At 38.5% G+C, this 16,351-nt stretch overlaps 1 protein-coding gene across 4 annotated transcripts in view; it reads left to right on the forward strand.

The window, feature by feature from the left end:
- The window catches only part of ablim3 (actin binding LIM protein family, member 3), a 189,904-nt gene that overhangs the window by 129,837 nt on the left and 43,716 nt on the right, over nucleotides 1-16,351 (forward strand). For all 4 annotated transcript variants that reach the window (XR_011344875.1, XR_011344876.1, XM_069898819.1 and 1 more), the window contains exons 7-8: nucleotides 5,714-5,801; nucleotides 15,660-15,718. Coding sequence is in view for 2 of the 4 variants with exons in the window: in XM_069898819.1 (XP_069754920.1) it covers nucleotides 5,714-5,801; nucleotides 15,660-15,718 (147 nt within the window). In the remaining 2 variants the exon portion in view is untranslated. The remainder of the gene's footprint in view (nucleotides 1-5,713; nucleotides 5,802-15,659; nucleotides 15,719-16,351) is intronic.

The following is a 16,351-nucleotide window of genomic DNA, read 5'->3' on the forward strand; positions in this document are numbered from 1 at the left end:
CACATGGGCTCTTGAGAATGCTGGGATTGTTACTCTATTGTAGCCCTAAATTTATTTAAAATTTTACTATTTTGCACATCTTGCTCATGTTTTGTGTGTTATAACAGCGTGCATTTTTATAAGATCTAACTTAAATGAATATGAGCTATTTTTTACTTCAATTATTGTGGCTGCAGGACCTAAAATATAAAATCTGCTCACAATTTCCCTTTCAATAAATAGCTTTCAAATAAGCTGAGGAATTGAGAAAACATATTACCCTGGAACTGTAGTTAAAATAACATTACTAGGACAAATAAACAGAATTATCTTCTCATTAAACAGGTTACATCTAAATTGGATCTGTTCAATGTGCACATCAAAATTTCATTATTATATTTGTCAGTGACAATTTCATTTGCACCACAAATTATCGCTGTAATTTTAATTGCAGTTTAAAAGTTTAACACTATTAATGTAAAGTTTTGCAGAGGTCAAGCATACTATTGTATTTTATGTGAAACATTTTATTTCCAATTTTTCCAAATAAATCTTCAACAGCAGATTTTATAAAATCATAAATATCTTTACAAAATGATGTTGCTCATTTTTTTTTACTGGTTTTTACTGGTTAACATCCATGCAGTTTAGGTTACATCTAAATGAACAGAATGAATCAGAGTAAACTTAATTTATGAATTTCTAGTATTTTGAGATGTGAAGCTATAAAACTTGTAATCATATATGTGTATGTATATATATATATATGTGTGTGTGTGTGTGTATACATATATATATATATATATATAGCTGGCTCTGAATGGGCAACTAAAGCGGCATCGTCTGCAAATAATAGTTTACGGACAAGTTGCTCTTGAGTCTTGGTGTGAGCTTGCAGGCGCCTCAGATTGAAGAGACTGCCATCCGTGCGGTACCGGATGTAAACAGTATCTTCATTGTTGAGGTCTTTCATGGCTTGTTTCAGCATCATGCTGAAGAAGATTGAAAAGAGGGTTGGTGCGAGAACGCAGCCTTGTTTCATGGCATTGTTAATGGAGAAGGGTTCAGAGAGCTCATTGCTGTATCTGCCCATTCAGAGCCAGCTCTTCAGCGCTTGACGTCCTGTTTTGCGGAAACTGCCAAAATGTTTGGCCTGGAAGTCAGCCTGAAGAAAACTGAGGTCCTCCATCAGCCAGCTCCCCACCATCGGGCACACAAAACTCAAAACGGTCAACCAGTTTACCTATCTCGGCTGCACCATTTCATCAGATCCAAGGATCGACAATGAGATAGACAACAGACTCGCCAAGGCAAATAGCGCCTTTGGAAGACTACATAAAAGAGTCTGGAAAAACAACCAACTGAAAAACCTCACAAAGATTAGCGTATACAGATCCGTTGTCATACCCACACTCCTGTTCGGCTCCGAATCATGGGTCCTCTACCGGCATCACCTACGGCTCCTAGAACGCTTCCACCAGTGTTGTCTCCGCTCCATCCTCAACATTCATTGGAGCGACTTCATCTCCAACATCGAAGTACTCGAGATGGCAGAGGCCGACAGCATCGAATCCACGCTGCTGAAGATCCAACTGCGCAGGGTAGGTCACATCTCCAGAATGGAGGTCCATCGCCTTCCCAAGATCGTGTTATATGGCGAGCTCTCCACTGGCCACCGTGACAGAGGTTCACCAAAGAAGAGGTACAAGGACTGCTTAAAGAAATCTCTTGATGCCTGCCATATTGACCACCGCCAGAGGGCTGATATCGCCTCAAACTGTGTACCTTGGCGCCTCATAGTTCGGCGGGCAGCAACCTCCTTTGAAGAAGACCGCAGAGCCCACCTCACTGACAAAAGACAAAGGAGGAAAAAACCAACACCCAACCCCAACCCACCAATTTTCCCTTGCAACCGCTGCAACCGTGTCTGCCTGTCCCGCATCGGACTTGTCAGCCACAAACGAGGCTGCAGCTGACGTGGACATTTACCCCTCCATAAATCTTCGTCCGCGAAGCCAAGCCAAAGAAAGAAGAATATATATATATATAGATATATAGATAGATATAGATATATAGATAGATAGATAGATATGTATATAAGTAAGTAAATATACACATATATATATATAAAAATCTGTTCCCACATCTCAAATATTATGCAATTCAAATCAATAAAAATTCAAGATAAATGCCTAAAAAAAATTTATTTTATTCTTTGAAATTATTGAAAAAAATCTATTTCTACAATAAACCACAAAGAGGAAGATTTTGTGGTTGCAGTTGTGACAATGAGGTTTTGCTCTGAACAACAAATATCAATTAAATAAAATGTTTATCTCTCAATCACTTAATATGTGTTTTGCTTCTCTGATCAGATTAAAGATAGTATTCACTTCAATGCAGATTATCCCTCAATTATTTTCAAAGGAATTTAGCTGTTAGTTTTAATCAAGAACCATGTTCTTGATTTGGTACAACAGCGATTCTTCCTTAGAAAGCTGAGGCAGGCAAGGCTTCTTTACCCCATTATGTCAACTTTCTCCAGGACCTCTATTGAGAGTGTCCTGTCCGGCTGCATTACAGTGTAGTATGGTTGCTGTAGAGTATTGGATCGGAGTCAATCCACAGGGCATAAAAACAGCGGAGAGGATCACTGGGGTTTCCCTCTCCAAGCCCTCCACCCCTTACCCCCCCCCCCCATGTCTCAATTGATGTGATTTACAGAGATTGTTGTTTAAAGAGGGCTCACAAAATCAGGGAGGACCCCTATCACCCTTCATTCAGCATCTTCCAGCTGCTCCCATCGGGAAAATAATACAGAACCAGCAGGCTGAGGAACAGCTTCTTTCCACAGACAGTGAGACTGCTGAGTGACAGCTAAAATAAATCTTTGTAACTCTATTATTTATTAATAATATTTATTTGAATATTCATTTATCTATATATGTATTATGACTTTATGTATGTTTTGCACTGTTCTGCACCATGAATGGGAGAACGCTGTTTCAACAGGTTGTATTAGTATAATGAATGACAAATAAAGGAACTTGAACTTCATATTACTACCAGTTACAATTTATTGCCTTCACATCATGCTTGCACCAGATAGAAACTTCAATTTAGTGGGCTCAAGCACTGTCTCCTGGGATCTGCCCGAGTAGCATTGTGTGGCTTCAATTTGGATATACCGGTACTCTGCCCAAAGAGATTGTGTTGGTAAAATTGCATTATTTTTCGATAAAACTGATTATTGCTCAGAATCTCTGAATTTGGCTTTAGAGAGTAGTTCCATTTATTGAGAACAATTCTTGACTTCTTATTAATGATTATATCTGTAAAAAGTAAATCAGATGAATTGAGAGATCTGCCGAAGCCATAAAAGGCACTCTCTGATTTCTGGGGAAGTTGCTGTATTCTGAGAGCTTTTATCAGATTTGAATTTATTTCAAATGTGTGTGGCCTTGATGCATGTGTCTAGGCATAGATATTTAATACATGATTGATTTCATTAATTAATAAATTACCCCATCAGTGTCAGATACGGTGGTATGTAGAATGATAATATCAATGGAAATTAATTGCCTTCCCAGTTTCACGTTAAATAGATCATTATCTGCCTTTAATAATGAATGAAACGCATGACAACTGACGGAATTCATTGAGTTCCACCTTGCATAAAATTTACAGATTGGTCAGTGATATTTTAATTCATGTAATGCTACCCTGTTGCTGCAGTGTAAAATTAATTGTCTTTGCATTAATGCATGGACTGCCGTAAGTTGTTCTAAATAAGTCTTGCTAACACTTTATTGAGCATGCACAATTTCTGGAAGAACTGTTTAGAATTATTGCTATAGTACTAAAACAAACTGCAGTTATTACGATAAACAGTATACCATTCTCATTACATCATGGTGTGATCTTTAATCTAAATTAATTTATGACTTGCAAATATATTACATAAAAGAACTCCAATGAGTATACTGACGATATTAAACTGAATGAATAATATAGACCCATATGATAAAAAATTTGGTGAAAAATTACTGGTGTAGAATGTGATACGAATGTAACTGGGCGGCATATTTACGTAGCAGTTAGTGCAATGCTATTACAGTGCCAGCGACCCAGGTTCAAATCCGGTGCTGTCTTTAAGGAAGTTTGACTGTTCTCCCTGTGTCTGCGTGGGTTTCCTCTGGGTGCTCCAGTTTCCTCCTACCCTTCAAAACATCGATGGCCTTTCCAGTTTGCCATTTAATAAAACATTATCTACCTTAAATATTACACCAAAGCACATGACAATTGATTTAATTTATTAAGTGCTACTGCACGTAACCTTAACAAATCGGAGAGTTATTTATTAGTTAATTTACGGATATCCAGTTGCTGCACTGTTAAGTTTAAAAGTGTCTTGGTTAACATGTGGGCTAAATGACAAGCTCCAAAAAGAAGTGGCATTTATTTGTCTTGTGGGAATGTTTCAATTTCCACACCATACTACTGTCAATCATCGTGAAACACCGAAGACATTGAGCTTTTCACAGAAAATAAATGCAATTTTAATTCGTCATAAAATACTGATAAATAGATTGCAGAATATATTAAAATGAAGTAAACTTTGAAACACATTATTAATGTTTTCGAATTTTAAAATTCCTTATATTTTCAAATATTCGTGTAAAAATTTGCAGTTTTATTTTAAAACCCAGTCAGTTTGGCGAGCAGTAATTATTACTTCGTTCATTTGGCCTGGGCGATCAGGTCAAGTAATTATTTTTAGTCAGTATTGTATAAAATGTAAAACATTTGTATTTTTGACAGTTCAAAGGATTATGCTGGAGACGACTGCAATCAGCGCAACTGGTGGAAACACATTGGGTAACTGAGAGGAGCTTTTGGATTGGATTGAACAAATGCAAATTCTCAACATTACTGTCAGATTCATAGATTACTACCCCTAGATCCAGACCACAACTCAAGCTGTTGATCTTTACTAAATTTTCTTCATGACTTTGATGTCAAAAATACAAAAGACAGCAGATGCTGTAGAAAATGGATATTTGTTAGACTATCAACTACAGTAGTATCTTTTCATCCTCAGAAATCAGTTTCACTTTTTAAAATCAAACTCAATAAGCAGTTTCTTTTGAGATTCTGGCTACTGGCAATCAAAACAATGAAACAATTTTCTTAAGCATAAAAGAGTCTATAAAATATCCCATTATATCTTGCCTCTATTGTTATAATTGTCGATCTGAATCATCTAGAAGCAAACTGATTCTTCAAGTATCACAATAATGTGAATCCACCGTGAGCCAGAGTGTCACAGTTTTAAGAGGTTGGGTCCTTGAGGTGTGTAATTCATACACTATTGCTCTCTTTTGCTTTTAATTCTCCTGTTGTTAGGGGCACCAGGCCATGCTCATAGCAGACAGCTTCAGACAAAAGTTGAACTATATCGTGTATATTACATTTTTACTGTATTATTACGTGACAATAAAAGGAACCTTTTGAAGTTTAGAAAAATCTGCAATTGTTCAGCCTTGTTAGAGTGATTCCTTGGAAAGAAAATGGCACAGAAAAGGGGACATTTCCCAGATTGTCACAGCATAAAGCATTATCCACACAGAACACATGGAAAAAAATTAGATAGAGTGCTCCCTAATAGAAATCCGAGCATAGTTTTTTCCTAAAGGTAAGCAGTAAGAATAGTAATAAAGTGTACTTTTTTCAGGCAGGAGGCAAGCATTACCACCCAACTTGTGCAAGGTGTGTCAGGTGCCACCAGATGTTCACAGAGGGAGAAGAAATGTACCTAACAGGTATGTGAGACTTGCATGGAATATGCACCACATATTCAACCTGACCAACCCATGCCGTCTGTGGTTTATATCCTCTCAGGTCTTGCCCCTCCTTCCCCATATAACTCTTTAAACACAATTTCAGGCCTTTTTTCTCTTATTTATCACATAGTATCAAACTTCCCTTTGAATTCTATTTGCCCCAAAAATTACCTATGAATTCCCAACAGTTTCTTGGTAAAGAACTTTCTCCTGAGTTCCCTATAATAACTTAAAACAAATCTCTGCTACAGTATCATGAAAATATACATCTAAAGAAGAAGAAACAAAATAATATAAAGATGCACCCTTCCCAAGTCACAATCAGTCTTTTACATCTGGAGTAATCTGAAACCCATAATTGTGCAAATTTAAAAAAAAAAATGATCTAGCACAACAGTACAAAGGGGGAGGTGGTGTAACAAATGTTATTCATTACCCAGAAACCTAACTTTTCAGCCTTGATAGCAATGCAAAGTTGTTCCTAAACCAAATCATGTGACAACCCACTTGCTATTTCTCTGAACTCTTATGAACCTCCTCCAATAGGTGTCCTCTGAATTCCCCATTGTTCAATGTCTCATGAGTGATTTATTAACTAAGAAATGGATTTGTTATGACATCCAAAGGAAACAGTAGTAATTACTTTCTGAGCAGCATCAATGATGAGTAACTTTGGTGGGACTGCACTTATCATTCCCTAATGTCAGCTGTTACTTGAAATATTGAAAGGAGTTTTCTATCTGGGTCTTTCTCAGTGCATGTCTCTGTAACCTGAAGAATTATGCTAAAACCAAGAATATGTCCAGACTTTCTTCTCTCCTCAGCATTTGTGTTAATACTGCACCTTTCATTTTCTGAGGGGCATGGAAAATTAAGCATTGGAGGTAGTATGAACTCACAGCTGATGTTTCCAATAGACTTCACTGAGTAATCTTGGGTGAAGAGGAAGACTGCCTTTTATGCTTCACTCATAAATATCTGCATGTTTCTATAAATTAAAGTCAATCTGACAAACTTCTTCTTTCACAAGATCTACAGTATATCCTCTATTCACAGCCTGTGCATGTATTCATCTAAATGCCTCAGATATTTCTATCAGATCTGCTTCCATCACTTCACCTGGCAACACATTCCAGGAACCTACTGATCCCTGTAAAAAAAAAAAAAATCTTGCCTCATAAATTTCCTTTGCACTTTCTCTCTCACATCTTGAAGCACCTTATGTGTCCTGCCATTTATTCCTCTTACATTTGACTTCCAGAAGTGAAATAGATCACACTTGCCCTGAAATTAAACTCTCTGATCCTATCTAACTTTTCCAATTTTTTTGTTATCTGCAAACCCAATCAGACTGTCTATATTTTGAGCCAATCATTTATATATCAAAAGCAACAGAGGTCCCAGCGTTGATCCTTGTGGAACATCACTAGTCATAGATCTCTACTCGGCATAACAGCGTTCCCTATCTTCTATGGTCAAGCTAACTTGGATTTTACCAATTATCCATGGATCCCATGTACCTTAATATTCTAGATCGGCCTATTATGATGGACCTTGTTAAAAGCTTGATTCGAGTCCATGTATGCAACAAACACTCCCCTAACTCCATCAATCATGTTCATCACATCCTCAAAAAACTCAGTCAAGTTTGAAGACATGATCTCCCTCACAGAAAGCCATACTGACTATTCCAAATAAGCCCACGATTTTCCAGCTGCAACTAAACCCTGTCCCTGAGAATCTTATCCAATAATTTCCCTACCAGTGATGCAATGCTCACTAACCTATATTTTCCTGGTTTGCCCCTATTGCCCTTCTTCAACAGCTGAACAGTATTATTCCCCGTCTCTGCGACCTTCCCTGTGAATAAAGAGGATGGATACAAAGATAGAGATCCCCATCAATCCCCCAGCAATCTCCTCTCTCTTGCCTCTCTCATTAACCCAGCATAGATCCCATCAGACCCTGGGGACTTATTCACCTTAATGTACTTGAAGACAACCAACATCTCCCTTCTGATAACAACATGCCAAAGAATATTAACAAACCCTTCCCTAATCTTGTTATCTTCCTCATCCTTCTCCTTGATGAATGCTGACATGAAATCGCAGAATTGAATAGCATGCATTGGTCAAAATATAATCGTTCACTTTACGGCAAGACAAAAATCTTCCTAATTTGACATAATCTTAATCATGTGGAACTTTGACTATTATTTCTTGTTCCTTATTGAATGAAAAAAATGAACTCCATGTTGATGTATTTCAGATCTTTGAGCACAAGGTGTACACAATTTTTATTTTTACAACATTCCAAAAGCTAATAAAAGTTGTTATAGTAAATTTTATTTCAGTTTACAGTGGGATTTTTCTCACAGTTGAGATAGCACCCTTGACTCTGAAGCTGAAAATTGTGCATTTATTTCCCCACTACAGAGATCTGAGCACAAAGTCCAGGTCAGCAATATATTGGGGTTTCACCTTTTGGATGTCATGTTGACTAAAGTCTCATCTGCTCTGTATATGATCCAATTGTACCTTTTGAAGTATAGTAGGAGAATTATTCTGCATGCTCTAGTCAATATTCATTCCACAATCAACACAATTCAGTTGTTATTATAAGCGCATTATTTACTCTGGAAGCCCACTGTGTGTAATTGGCTGTTACATTATTGTGTACGCAATAATGAGTACACTTTGGATGCGCTTGATTGTCAGTGAAACACTTTGGCCATAAGAAATGCTTCAAGATGTTCCATTTTTCAAGCTGACTGATTTTTTAAAAATTATTTGTTGCTGGAAAATATCACCAATTCCTTCTAAGTTGCATTCATCAAGTTGATGCATCAAGCTGGTTGATGGGGTAGTTGTAAAACCTCTACTGCGAACATAGTTCAGACTGGAGTGGAATATGAAAGTCTGCAGACGCTTTGATTGTAGTCAAAATCCAGAAACACTGGAGGAACTCAGCTGGTCCCGCAGCATCCAAAGGAGATAGGGAAGTATGACCGACATTTTGAGCCTGAGCCCTTCCTCAAGGTATATGAGGAGCTGGACTTTAGAGTTTAAGGGAATAAAGTGAGGAAGATTTGGCGGATGGATTTCTTGCAGCCCAAGAGGAGTCTGTCAGTGCCAGGTGAAAGTGGGACAGACAATGCCAATACATCCTTCTCCTTTCCACATTTGAAGTTTGCAATTGTGGTTGATATCTGGTGGCCGGAACTACTTCAAGTCGATTCCAATAGACTCTAATCAAATGGGTTACCCAATTAATATTATGCAATTTTTAAAAAATGTGTTAAGTGCCTCCAGATCATAATTCTTTGCCTTAGTGAATCATTTATTATGAGGTTGACAGCAGCAACATTTAATTACCACTCATGTTTCAGCTCAAGTGCAGGAGAAGAGCAGTGTTAACAAGGTAATTTTACTGCTGGCCCCAGGAAATTTAACTGCAGGGTCTTTGTTTGAATATTTCTTGTGAATGGAATTCCAAGGCTTGATCATCAAATGCAGTCTCATCACACCTTTATTTAAATTGTTAGAATTCCTACAGAAATGCACTGAAAATCCATTTGATAAAAGGTATAAATGAACCCTGAACCATCAAAGGGTAGTTATTATCTTCAACATTCAGTTGATTACACTGGATAACAAATTTTTCAAAAGGTTTTCTTCCTGAAAAATATAGACAATTTCAAGCTTTTCAGATTTGCTATATCACATCCGATGTTGGAGAAACATTAAATTAACTTTTATTGAATTTAGCATGTTTAATCACATATTGATGCTGACACATTGCGTTAGTTCAACTGACCTAAAAATATTTTGCCGCTGATTTTCATTTGTATTCAGCATCTGATGTCTTTTGTGTCAGAGTCCAGCAATAGTTGCCCAGCATTGATGGATACCAGTTGCCCTGATCGTCTTTTTACATGGCTGCAATATCCTGATGAAACCTTTCACCATGTTCATCACAGACTGCACCAAGATCAGCAAGGAAGAAGTTCAGATGTGAATGCAGAAAACAAATTTTCAATGGCATGTTGTACTTCATAGTTTTGTATGCCTGAAGTAGACTTAAAATATGACAGGAAATCCCAAAAATAGATTATATCTAAAAAGTAAAAATGGTACAAATGATTTTCATGTTCAGCAGCCTAAAATCTATAAAATACACCCAAAAGTGTTCTGGAAGCAAAATTGTCATTGTCCATTGTAATTGGAGATGAAGTTGTAAGAGTAGTTCTTAGGAATAAATATTTTCAATGACATAACCTGGGATCAAGCACATTGATTCACTAGTCAAGAAAGTAATCAACACTTCCACTTTCTCAGAAGTTCAGAACATTCCTTTTGTCCATCAACAAATTTCACAGCTATACCATTGAAGGTATACTTCCTTGATGTATCACAGCACATTATGGGGGCTGCTTGGCTGAAGTTAATGAAAATAGTTGATGAAGCTTAGAATATAATGTAAACCCCTTCCCTCCATGAACTCCATCTCCCACTGCCTAGTGTTTCGAACTAATAAACTCTTATTAGTACTAACAAAGGGACAGCAATAGAAAATTTACCAGACAATGGTAAATTCAAAATAACAGTTTTTATTAAATCATTAATAACATAACATTTCTTACTTATATCTTACATAACTCTAAATTTAACCCTACTATGCTCAAATGTAAATATGTGTATTTATTAAAGTCCAAAACCATTACAGATTAAACTTGATTCTGAAAAAAGTTAATTTTAAAAGTCCAGTTTCAGATATCTTGTTGACTTACAGATCCTTTTAAAGTGCGGGTCAGAAGTAATTATGAAGCACCTTTAAACATTATATTTTCAGATCTCTTTCAACTCACGATTCTCCTGACCAGCTGTCTTTCATCGAGATACTCTTAAAACAGAAGTGACCATTTTTTGGGCACAAATGAGAAGTAGTCTTACTTATTTAAAAGCCACTTATGTTGTATCTCCTGTGAATAGGATAATGGATAATACAAGTCCTGTATTTCCAGAAGGTCAAGTTTTCTTCTTCTTCAATTTTATTCTTAAGAGTCATGGAGTTTCCTTCCATGATGAGGCTGGACTCTTTGTTTTCAAAACAGCAGTTGGAAAGTGGTCTCCCTTTTGAAATCCACTTATTTTTTGTATTCCCCTTTTATTACAAGTAATGCATAACAGCACCTATTCTGGTTACTGTAATTCAACTCTGTTTTTCTCAAGGTTCCAACTCCTGTGTGTGTCACAGGGACTTGACTTCTGTACTGAACCACAACTGTCTGAATTTGATAATACATTTTTCCCAATTATGTGACATTTACATCATCAATGACAATGTCAATTCTTGGAAACCATGTACTGGAATCTTTAACAGTTTTAGTTTCATTTCTGCAAAACTTCTTGTCTTTTCCAAAATCACTCCATATCTATAACAATCTCTGACCTCATCTCTGTTCAAGAGGCTTAATTGTTTTTAAGTACTACACCTGGTACTTGAGTTTCAATTAAGAACACTTCCGTTCGATTATGCTCTGCCTTCCAGATGTGTCGGCTCCAAGAATGAATTCTCTCACTCTGATTACAATGTTTCTCTGCAACTGTGCTATGACCTGTATGTGACCCTGTACCAACCCATGATTCACTCAGTAGAAATACATTTAATTCTATAACTTACTTTACTAAGACATTCTTATCGGAAATATAGCTTAACATTAACCTAAATACAACCAGGAAATCCAGGAGCTGCTGGCAAAGAACCGATCTGCCCACCAGGCTCACATTGCAAAGCCTTCCTGGCCAGAGAAAAAATGAGCCTTCCGTCTCGCATGCAGCCACCTTCAGCGCAAACTCCAGGAGATCCAAAATGAGTGGTGGATTAGCCTTGCCAAATGAACCCAGCTTAGTGCCGACATTGGCAACTTCAGGGGTTTCCATGAGACACTAAAGGCAATGTACGGCCCCTCACCCCAAGTCCAAAGCCCTCTGCGCAGCTCAGACGGCGAAGTCCTCCTCAGCGACAAGAGCTCCATCCTCAATCGATGGTCAGAACACTTCCAATCCCTTTTCAGTGCCAACTGCTCAGTCCAAGAATCCGCCCTGCTCCAGCTCCCTCAACAACCCTTGAGTCTAGAGCTGGATGAGGTCCTTACCCGGGAAGAGACATATAAGGCAATTGAACAACTGAAAAGTGGCAAAGCAGCAGGTATGGATGGAATCCTCCCAGAGGTCTGGAAGGCTGGCGGCAAAGCTCTGCATACCAAACTGCATGAGTTTTTCATGCTCTGCTGGGACCAAGGAAAGCTGCCTCAGGACCTTCATGATGCCATCATCATCACCCTGTACAAAAACAAAGGCGAGAAATCAGACTGCTCAAACTACAGGGGAATTGTGCTGCTCTCCATTGCAGGCAAAATCTTCGCTAGGATTCTCCTAAATAGAATAATACCTAGTGTCGCCGAAAATGTTCTCCCAGAATCACAGTGCGGCTTTTGCACAAACAGAGGAACTACTGACATGGTCTTTGCCCTCAGACAGCTCCAAGAAAAGTGCAGAGAACCAAACAAAGGACTCTACATCACCTTTGTTGACGTCACCAAAGCCTTTGACACCGTGAGCAGAAAAGGGCTTTGGCAAATACTCCAGGTTCCTCAACATGGTTATCCAACTGCACGAAAACAAACAAGGTCGGGTCAGATACAGAAATTAGCTCTCCGAACCCTTCTCCATTGACAACGGCGTGAAGCAAGGCTGTGTCCTCGCACCAACCCTCTTTACTATCTTCTTCAGCATGATGCTGAAACAAGCCATGAAAGACCTCAACAATGAAGATGCTGTTTACATCCGGTACTGCACAGATGGCAGTCTCTTCAATCTGAGGCGCCTGCAAGCTCACACCAAGACACAAGAGCAACTTGTCTGTGAACTACTCTTTGCAGACGATGCCGCTTTAGTTGCCCATTCACAGCCAGCTCTCCAGCGCATGACATCTTGTTTTGCGGAAATTGCCAAAATGTTTGGCCTGGAAGTCAACCTGAAGAAAACTGAGGTCCTCCATCAGCCAGCTCCCCACCATGACTACCAGCCCCCCAACATCTCCATCGGGCACAGATAACTCAAAACAGTCAACCAGTTTACCTTCCTCAGCTGCACCATTTCATCTGATGCAAGGATCGACAAAGAGATAGACAACAGACTCGCCAAGGCAAATAGCGCCTTTGGAAGACTACACAAAAGAATCTGGAAAAACAATCACCTGAAGAAACACACAAAGATCAGCATGTACAGAGCTGTTGTCATACCCACGCTCCTGTTCAGCTCTGAATCATGGGTCCTGTACCGGCATCACCTACAGCTCCTAGAACGCTTCCATCAGCGCTGTCTCCGCTCCATCCTCAGCATTCATTGGAATGACTTCATCACCAACACTGAAGTACTCGAGCTGGCAGAATCCGCAAGCATCGAATCCACACTGTTGAAGACCCAACTGCTTTGGGTGGGTCACGTCTCCAGAATGGAGGACCATCGCCTTCCCAAGATCGTGTTCTATGGCGAGCTCTCCACTGGCCACCAAGAGAGAGGTGCACCAAAGAAGATGTACAAGGACTGCTTAAAGAAATCTCTTGATTCCTGCCACATTGACCACCGCCAGTGTGCTGATATCGCCTCCAACCGTGCATCTTGGCGCCTCACAGTTCGGCGGGCTGCAACCTCCTTTGAAGAAGACCGCAGAGCCCACCTCACTGACAAAAGACAAAGGAGGTAAAACCCAACACCCAACCCCAAACAACCAATTTTCCCTTGCAACCGCTGCAACTGCGCCTGCCTGTCCCGCATCAGACTTGTCAGTCACCAGCGAGCCTGCAGCAGACGTAGACATACCCCTCCATAAATCTTCATCCGCGAAGCCAAGCCAAAGAAAGAACCTAAATATTAATATTAACACAGATCCATTACACTAGGAAAGGTAGCCAACACACTAAAACACACTCTCTATTCTCTCTTCCCATCAAGGTTTAAGTCTGTGAAAACACTCACCAATAGTTTTAAAGACAGTTTCTGTGCCACAACCAGTTGGCTCCTGAATGAACCTCATAACTGTACTCTCATGCTGCCCTTGTTTGGTGCTAATTGATTTTCATTTTCATTGTATTCCTATACTTTGTAAAGTGTGCTCTTACACAGTTGTATGAATGTTAAAGATCACCTTTCAAGAGAACCTTTCTCACTGTATGGTATTTTGCGACAAATAAACTGATAATTGGGGAGGTAACCTGCAGTTTATAATATTAACCTTAATTCTATTTCTCTGGGTCAAATTGGTAAAGACTACTGATAGTTCATACAAGCTCTTTGTGTGTCACATCATCTCAACTGGGTCTAATAATGAACACAGATACTTGCTCACAATTGACCCTCTTAAATGGACTGATTAAATCAATTTGGCATTTTATCATCAAGAAAGGACCTGCTGGTCAATTGAGCGTCTTTCTCATGTCATAGTATTTTTTTCTTTTAATGTCCTTGCTTATCTTAGAAGCAATTTTCCCATCTTATTTTGGCACTTGGTTTTTGTCCTTTCGGCTCTTACACAGTTACTAGCCAAGAGAACAAATTTCATAAGATTGCTTCTCCTGCACAGACCAATAAGATGTTTTTCATGAATCTCATCCATGTTCATCTATTTTTTTGACATATAGTACTGCCAGACATTCCATGGTAATGCTGAAGAGATACGCTAATAATGGAGAAGCCTGGTCTTGATCCCCACGGGAACCTGGGCCAAAAATGGGACTGAAACAAATCATTTGCAACTTCAGCATTTTAATTGGCCACATAGTTGCTCAATTGCTCAGTGTAACTTCCAACTCCATCTCACTGCTGCTGCTTCTGATGTTCGATTCCGAATTCTTCATCCCTGTCCTTGTTATCATCAAACATAACAAGATCAGTGATCTCCAGTTCAGTCTAACATCCTCTACCTCATGTGAACTCATCAGAGCATTAGCATACAGATTCCTAGCTCACAGCAGGTCCTATTCTCTGTTCAGCCCCTTGCAAATAGACCTACTTTGGCTCCTGGTGCAGTAATACCTCCACTTTTAAATTCTTGCCATTCTTTCAGAAAAAGAGCCATTGGAAAGAAGTTGTGTGTAAATTTTGAACTGGTGATATCAAATCTTAATATTTTCTTCTTTTTAAATATTTGATAAAATTAGAGTTTTATTCGTGAATATTTTTTTTTTCTTGGCTTTGAGGCTCCTATAACCTGTTTGGACGTGCACCAACCATTTTCCCACAGACAAATTTAGAATGTGGTTTTTTGTTCCATGGCACCAACTCTGCTAAAGCATGTCCAGAACATCCAAATGCTTATTGTACATGTGATCATTTGGAATTTCAAAAACATTTTGTGCTCCAAAGGAAAACTGCTGGTGAATAATATTAGAAGCAATTTCTGTGGAAATAATACTGTACAGACCTGTGAATTAAAAAAAAATTTTAAGGTGCTTGTGACAATGTCAGAACATTATGGTAACAAAAGTGTTAATAAATATTTTTTAAAAAGCTCACACCTTTTCATTTGAGAGCATCTTAATAAGTAACCTCAATCCAGTTTGCATGGATAGTCCTTCCACCACACCAGTGGTAACAATACTAGGTTGAAAAACATTGTCACAATGTGAATCTCATTTTAATTCTTGTTGTTATGGATGAAATTAAACTTGCAAAGTTAATCTTAGAGTATACAACTGATGGCAATGGTGCCATTTATTTTGGCTTACTATCACAACATTGGCACAGATTAGATTTGAATCCTTTTCTATTGCAGGCTGTGAAGTATGGCATCCCCTTTGTAAACAGTCTGCTAGAATGGAAAAGAAGCTACGGGTAAGTATAACATCCACAAAAACTAATACCTTTCACACTGGTTACCTGATTGTCACCATTTGTAAATTACTTGACCTGCTGGTTGTTATTTGAACAAAGAATATTTATTTCATTTCAGAATTGACCAACTAATAATTTCTTAGATGAGAGCTGCAACACAGAAACATTTTCTATGTAAACATAAACACAATGTTCTGCAAGCTTTACATGTGAAATGTTAATTCCATTTGGGAAAAGTGTGTTGAGTTTGAATATAATCAAAGACTGTTATGATTTATCAGCAAAGTTTTCTTTTACCTCTTTCTGCCAAAGGAAAAGATGGGTCTTGTATCATATGTCTGAATGCTTTAACCTCAGTAGGCACAACGGGCAGAGATGTCAAAGAAACACATTGCCCCATCTTCACAACACTGAAAACTGCCACTCACTTGAGGGAATCAAACATGTTCTCAAGCTAATGCGCTTGAAATTCATGGGAACTTGATACCTGCTGTATGAGGAACACTCGTGGATAATTTTCTGACTTCTCATTTGGTTAAATTGTTCTTGGCTTTACAAATTAACTTGTTAATTTTTTCCAAGATTTGTTTTCTGAAAAATATTCACTCATAGAGTTGTACAGCACAGAAATCG

This window comes from Narcine bancroftii, chromosome 9 (genome assembly GCF_036971445.1).
Source record: "Narcine bancroftii isolate sNarBan1 chromosome 9, sNarBan1.hap1, whole genome shotgun sequence".
Taxonomy (NCBI): Eukaryota; Metazoa; Chordata; class Chondrichthyes; order Torpediniformes; family Narcinidae; genus Narcine; species Narcine bancroftii.